The sequence below is a fragment of the Magnolia sinica genome, chromosome 4 (assembly GCF_029962835.1).
Source record: "Magnolia sinica isolate HGM2019 chromosome 4, MsV1, whole genome shotgun sequence".
Classification (NCBI taxonomy): Eukaryota; Viridiplantae; Streptophyta; class Magnoliopsida; order Magnoliales; family Magnoliaceae; genus Magnolia; species Magnolia sinica.
In genome coordinates this window covers 1,884,371-1,892,013 of record NC_080576.1, presented here as the reverse complement: position 1 = coordinate 1,892,013, position 7,643 = coordinate 1,884,371, and the positions used below count along the sequence as shown (strand labels likewise).

The 7,643-nt window shown below is 39.5% G+C and overlaps 1 protein-coding gene across 1 annotated transcript; it reads right to left on the bottom strand.

Moving 5' to 3' along the window:
- Positions 1 to 292: 292 nt before the first annotated feature.
- LOC131242116 (large ribosomal subunit protein uL13w-like) lies at positions 293 to 7,174 on the bottom strand. The gene is made up of 4 exons (XM_058240537.1): positions 6,863 to 7,174; positions 6,400 to 6,516; positions 6,217 to 6,304; positions 293 to 557 (listed from the first exon to the last, which is right to left on the bottom strand). Exons 1-4 carry the CDS (start codon positions 7,132 to 7,134, stop codon positions 414 to 416), a joined length of 621 nt encoding a protein of 206 aa, XP_058096520.1. The 5' UTR covers positions 7,135 to 7,174; the 3' UTR covers positions 293 to 413.
- Between the last annotated feature and the right edge of the window lie 469 nt (positions 7,175 to 7,643).

Below are 7,643 nucleotides of genomic sequence, written 5' to 3'. Positions count from 1 at the left end.
TTCATTTTTAGCCCTCCAATAAATGTCCACCAATCAGATGAATTGGATAACAACAATTTTTGGCTCATAAAACATCAAAATTGAGACAACGGCCCCAAATTCAACAGTGAACATGGACCGCACTGTGGAGTACGGCTAAACGGATGCTGCATCCGTCCATCTGGAGGACTCTGATCAGAAGTGGCTAGGATTGTCCAAAGACTCCAAACAATGCAGAAAGAATCTGGGCCACGGGACATTGATAGTTGGACCAACAAAATGAAACTGCAAAAGAATCTGTACCCTTAATCGATGGATGTCAAAAGAAATGAAAAACAGATTGAATTACTAAGAAACCATCGGATCAAAAACTCTCAGATGAGTCCCAAAATAAACAAGAAAACAAAAACAAAACTGCTGTTGCCTCTTTATAGTCAGTATTTCAATGGTGCCAGGATCTCTAGCTGGGAACCGAGCTGCTCTTCAGCAGCTTTCTCTGCCTTCACCCTAAGCTTGGTCAGTTGCTTTCTCCGCTCGTATGCGACCTGAGCCCTCTTCTTTCTCTTGTCCTCCAGCTCCTGTCAATACCATCAAGGGAAAAAACAAACAGCAATAGGCGGGGTCAGCATTTTCTGACCATAAAGCATTCCAGGTTTTATTGGGGCTATTTGGATAGAGGTGGAAAACAGGATTCAACCGTGGAAAGGAAATCAATTTCTTCAGAAAGCAACAGCCGTGGAAATCAGTTTTATCTTCCATGGTTTTCCTTAAAAAGGCCATTTCCATTTCCTTTTAAGAAACAAAGTGCTTTCCACATTTGCTAAGAAACAGTCTTACTTTCTGACGATTGACCTTTCCATATTTCCATGGAAATCATGCATGCTAAAACAAACTGATTCTTTAAGATTGTTTTCCATTGATTTCCTAGGATGTGACTTTTTCTTTCCAAATCTACTTTTTGGATTCCAATCCAAATAGGCCAGTATAGTAGAACACAATGCAGAAATTTCTACAACACTTCAATGAATGGAATGATTTGGGAGATTAAAAAGCACATCTTTACTAGTAATAGTTTTTTTATTTTTTCACATCAATGGAACATCAAACAGTCAAGGTGGCCTTCTTTATCGATAGCAGATTTTTACTGTGAGAGAAAAAATTATGGATTGATATGGGCAGTTGTCATCTCAAATCATCTCCAATTGAGCCTCTGATATCCGTTTGTTCATCCACCAGTCTCAGCTTCTACTTGTCGTGTAATTAGAGAGCGGCGACTTGTACTCGAGTTTTGGTTAGTTTATCAGCTTTGGGTTAACTGTAAGTACTAGTCCAACATGTAGAGACCATAGATTTTCACTCAAATAAAATCTGAATTCTCTGAAAGTCAACCACTATTTCCAAATTATTATTTTTTTTTGTAGTATGAAATTCCAAACTAAAGTAATGCCGATTGAGCCATGAGCCATACTCCAGTAATTAGCTCACATGGAGATTTCGGCACATCCTCCCTGAGCTCATGGGCCTATAGCTCTAGCACAAAGTGGCTAGGCCCAATCACCAGCATGACTCATTTCATCCCTAACTGTTGCAATTGTAGATAGGCATGGATGAATTGACTTGGAGACATTCAGTTTAATCAAGATGAAATGACAGAAATTAACACTGTTTCTGCATACTCAAAATGAGGATCAAAATGCAGGCTTTTTTTTTTTTACACATACCCACGCACTCGCACTATAGTGGTTTTTCAAAATGCAGTTGCTTCTTTGACAGCCAAGTTTAAAGTAACAAAATAGCAATTCAAAACCAGACCCTCGAAGACTGTGGGAATGAAATTGTGATCTGGTTATTAGAGTAACATTTGCAATTCAATTCAACAGTGCATCCAAAGACACCCTGAAAAGCATGTCACCACATCTATGTTCACTGCCACCACAGTGGCTGATCATCCATTCCCTGCCAGTTAGCCACACCTCAAAATTTTGTTCATTTTACAACCAATTGGCATAGCTTGGTGGAAAGGGAGAGGAAGTGATCATTGTCATCTTCATCTAAGATAACTCTCAAATCCACAAGGAACCTTCAATCCACAAGGTAAAAGAGATACTTTTATCAGCAAGGTCATGCTTTATTGAAAAAGAAGCCCAAAGACACAAGGCAATTGATACGGATTATATAGCCCTAAATTCATAACCAACATGAAATAGTAAACTTACTAAAGTAAAGATAGTAAAAGACTTCTAAACCGACTCAAACCATTTCACATTATTCAAACAAGGACTTCAAGCATAATTGGACTTCTTCAAACCAAAAATACACTAACAATAATAAAACCCATAATCTACTACAGTAAATATTAACTTTAACTCAGAATTAACTATTAAAAAGAACTTATATGGGAAAACCACTTAAGGGCCAATTGCCTTTGGCCTTATGATGCAGGGATGAACGTGATGAGGTCGAGCACCGTCTCCCTCAAAAGGATAACTATTCCGAATCCACGGAATTTCTCTGGACTCCTCACAGAGGCTTCTCGAATCCACGAGAAAGAAGGCAAGCAAAATAAAAAATAAATTCTATAAAATTCGAAATTGATTACTGAATCAAATAAACGAGTTCACAACCCTTTAAATAGGGGTACCAAGCAATGGGAGAGAAATCAAAAGCAAACTACAACTAAAACTCCTAGAATTCGCAACTTACTATAAATAGTAGACTTACTATTTATAGACGGTCGTGATATCTACAAATGCGCAAGGTTTTCGACCAAAAATAGTAAGTGTCCTATTTGGCTTCACCAAGCTGTTCTCCTAATTATTCTAAGCACTTTTCATGTTGGATACAACTCCTAAAGCCCAACAAATGAAGAGTTATAATCAAACTAAAACTTACTATTTATAGTAAAAATGGAATTAAAATAGGGAAACAACTGTCGATCCGGGGATATTTCGCAAATCCAGCTTGCACAACCCGGCGTAGCTGGATTGGTTGGCTAAAGTAGCTCGTTCTACCCCAAAATCATATATTTTAGGTTTGATAACTCATTCCGGATTGTGAGATACACCCGATCTAAGGTCCGACGGTCCGGATCACTTTTGTCGTCGACCGGGCCTTTTCTTATCCATCTTCGCCATAAAACTATCCGCGACCCGCTCTACATCACCTTGGCAAGGACAAAGGGCTCAATGATAGCTTACAACATATTATATGCATGAAATGGATAGCGGGTTTCAAAGTTATGGCTGTTGGAAGCTATAATCTGTGCTATACCCTAGATCGAACTTTTTCACTTGACTTCTTTCAATATTGGCCACTCATGAAATTGTCCAGACTGCCCTACATCACCAATTTGACTAATGATCTTTGTTGAGGAACTCGTCCACCAAGTTTTAAGTTCTTATGCAATATAATGCATACCTCACATTCCACATTGGATTTTCATTCCTAACTATTCGATATAATACCTATACATAACGTCTCCCCAAAGAAGCACTCTTTTGGAAAATAAGAGAGATTACTATGTTATTATTATGGTAAATACATATCATAATAATATGCACCAAAACATCATGTAACTCATTTTATCTTTTAAATGTTCGTATTGCATTACATGTTACATGTGCATGCATACACGTAATTCAGATTAACTGTCCAAATTATTGGCCCCACCATGAATAGACTCTGTCCTACATCACCAATTTGACCAATGATCTCTATTGAGGAACTTGTCCACCAAGTTTTAAGTTCTTATGTAATATAATGCATGCCTCACATTCCACGTTGGATTTTCATTCCTAACAATACAATATAATACATATACATAACGTCTCACCAAAGAAGCACTCTATTAAAAAATAACAGAGATTTCTATGTTATTATTATATGCACCAAGACATCATGTAACTTATTTTTTCTTTTAAATGTTCGGATTGCATTACATGTTACATGTGCATGCATGCATACATGTAATTCAAATAAAACTGTCCAAATTATTAGCCCCACCATAGATAATTCAGTCCCAAAATAAAATTGGTCGGTTGATGCGGACACCAGACCATTCAAAGTATATCAACACAGGAGGTGTGCGTTACCCTTGTCAATATGGTTAGATGACGGATACGGGTCAGGTCTCTAGAGGTTGAAGACCTTACACATGTATTCATGACATGTGTAAGTTGCTTAAAGGAGACATTTGGACCGTTGGATTGCGAGGATGGTGTGATCGGACCGTTGGATCGTCAGGGCCCACCTTCATTACGCCACCTTCACGGCGCTATCATCGAGGCCCATCGGGCACCTTAAATTTACATTTAGTCTATAAACATTTGATTTATTTAAGTTTTGAGACAGTTTGCGAACAATTTTGTGTGAATTTCTTCTTCTTCTTTTTTAAACTTTTTTTACTAGGGGTATTTTGGTAATTTCATGTAATTACGAATTTATAAGGGTTGCCTTAAACCTATAACATGTTATGTTATATTTATGGAGACAAAAAAAAAAAAAAGAAATTTTTGCTTCTGACGACTTCGTCTTCGACTTCCAGTGATTGGAAGATGGCGTGAGGCCCAGATAAATGATTTGTCATCTTCTACTTTTTTTTTCATTCTCTATTTTCTCAATGTACTCTTTTCTTTAACCCCATTCTCTTCCTTTTCTCCTAGAATCTTTAAATCTAGAATTCAAATCTTGTTTCTTTTTATCCAAATCATTAGATCTCAAAAGATTTTCATCCCCACATAAAACTCATCACCCATATCTAAATTTAAAAAACTACCAATTATTTTCTGAAATTTTCAGATTTTCCAATCCAAGAAATTCTTATTTTTTCTGGATTAGAAAATCCACTTAGATCGTTCGACGGACCTATTGCAAGACGAAAGTTCTATCTTTCACCGGATCTAACTAAATTCAGATTTTAAGATTCAATACTTCATGTTTGTAATAGATGGTCATAATCAATGTTATATTAACCTTATTTCTTTCTTATGTTTATGATGTATAAGGCAGGCTGATATTTTTATTTTTATTTTTTTTAGAATGCATGAATCATTAAATCTGCCCATTTCAAATATTATACTTATTTAAGATTGGATTAGGCCGTCCTACACCAATTATTAGTGTCAAAGCAGGAGGTCTCGTGTTCGAGACTCCTCACCCGGGATGATTAATGCATGGGCATTTTCACACCGGGCTTGAGTGGGGTTGTCTATGGGATGCAGGGGCACACTCAGGGTGGGCGGCCCGTGTAAGGCGGGTGGCTCGTGAGAGGCAGGCCCTACCCATGTGATTCGGGTGGCTTGTATAAGGCGGTACCCATGTGATTTGGGGCCCACGAGAGGGGTTCGACCGAGGTCTTAACCCATGAGATGTGGAGCCTAGGCTATGAGATAAAGGAATTAATTCGCCATGCTCTAGCAGTTCGATCTTTTAGAGCAAGTGGTTAATTGTCCTGCATCATCGGACCAATTTAACCTCCAATGAATTGTGAATGTTTGTTGACAATTTTTCAATGAAGTCCAACAATAGGTCTGATGCAATTGCCCCCCAAATCCGATGAGCGCATGTTCTGCACGTGCACAAGAAATAGCCCACTTTCCATTTTTAAGCAAATCTCTACATTGGGAAATATCCTCATTTTCCATTCCTTTTAAATCTCTACATTAGTTAATTTACTTTGATATCCTTATATTAGGCAAGACAAGAAGTAATCTTAGATTCTTCTTATTCAAGTACTTTCTTATTTAATTGGTTTCTTATTTGGGTAGTTTTGATCTTTACTACCTAGGAGTTCTATTTTTAGATTCCAGATAAATAAGGCATAAGCCTATGGAATAAGATAAGTTGATTGATATTTTCTTTGAGTAATTCTAGTATTTCTTTACAGTTGTTGTGGGTGGGGAGTGAGTGACCTCTAGTTCAAGACTAGGGGACTGTTGAGCATGCTCACAATCTTGCATTCATGGTCTCTGCATTCGGCTACAGGATTTTTGGGTTGCTTTCTACAATTGCTTCCCCTTTCGTGGTTCGCATTATAGCCATTTAGGATCACCAGTTCATTGCAATTTTCTGTTATATGCCCCATCAAAATTGGAGACACAAACTTGGACGGTTTGATTTGTGAATGATAGCGAAATGCATCTGTGGGAACCATCACACTCCGAGCGAGAATCAAAGTTTTTATTGTACTGCCAATGTCAGTTCAGTCAACAATGGAGGAAAAGCGGTCAGAAATCTCACCTTGATGGTATCGTAGTGACTCCATCCAACCTCCGAAGAAAGACGTCCTAACAAGCAATACTTGTGTCCTGGCTGGAGCCTCAAAACCCTGCAAATCAAAAGCCCCAAAACGAAGAGATTGAGAAAGAACCCAATTCCATATGTAGAATCCAAAACGGACTTGAAGGAAATAAAAATCCTCACTTAAGCGCGTCGGGGATGACCATTCTCTTCATCTTATCATAAGGAGCAGGAACTCCTTCGTATGCCTTGAGCCGTGCGAGTGCTGCAGCCCCACGTTTGGTCTTGTGAGGGATCATGCTGCAACACCACCAATTAACATGAGTTCATGTATGCCACGTGTACAATTTCCAAGTGATGCATATCAAATAACTGCCCTGAGAAGAATCCTAACAATTCAATAGGTTGGGTCAACAAATAGACGGTTAAGAGAGAAAACATAGCGATGGTTTAAGCCATGAAAAAAGGCCAAATATTACACGGCTAAGATCTTCCAATCTCTGGGCATTTTCGTCCATCAAACATCGACAGTGTGGCCCATTGTATCAATGGTTAGGATCATCGAACCATTGCCCCACTAGTAAAAACGGGAAACCGGAACGACACTGTGGAAGTTGGGGAAATCAGACGGTGGGAAGTTGCGTACCCACGGATGGTCCTCCAGAGGATCTTTGCGGGAGCACGGAAATGAATGGGGCCATGGGACGGCTTGGTGTTCATCCTCTTTCTGAGGAAGCGGAGGTACTTCATCTTCTGGCGGACGAGACCTCCGGAAAGGCAGATCTCCTCGCAGCGGACCACCACCACTTTCTGGCCGTTGAGGAGTTCCTTCGCAAGGATTGAAGCCAGGCGGCCCAGCATGTGGTGGCGGGCGTCCACCACCACCCGACGTGTACAGATCCCTGAACCAGAAACCATCTCTCCCCTCTCTCTCGCCGACCAGCTCTAGGGTTTTGGTTTGGACTTGGAAATGAGGTTTTATCGAGCCCGGTTACATACGGACCATCCACCAAGGGCGGTGTATCCCTTAATGTGGGGCCCACTTAGATGAATATTTCTTTTATCCACGTCGTCCATCTGTTTCGCCGGATCATTTTAAGGCATGGTCCCAAAAAATCAGCAGATCCAAATCTCAGGTGGACCATATCATAGGAAACGGTGGTGGCTAACTGCGTGTTTGGGCGGTGGGATTAGAAGCGATTAGGTAGGATGGGATTCAAAAAACATAATTATTACCCATGGCAGGGATTGTCCTCCGTTGCCATGGGAGAAGATTAATGCCATGCTTTGTTGGTAATACGGTGGTACATTGAATGGGTATACCATCATCATTTGAAATTACCCAAAATAACATACATATGTTATATCTAAACCGTTCATTTGTTTTGTAACCTCATTTTATGACATGGGCCTAAAAATAAGGTAGA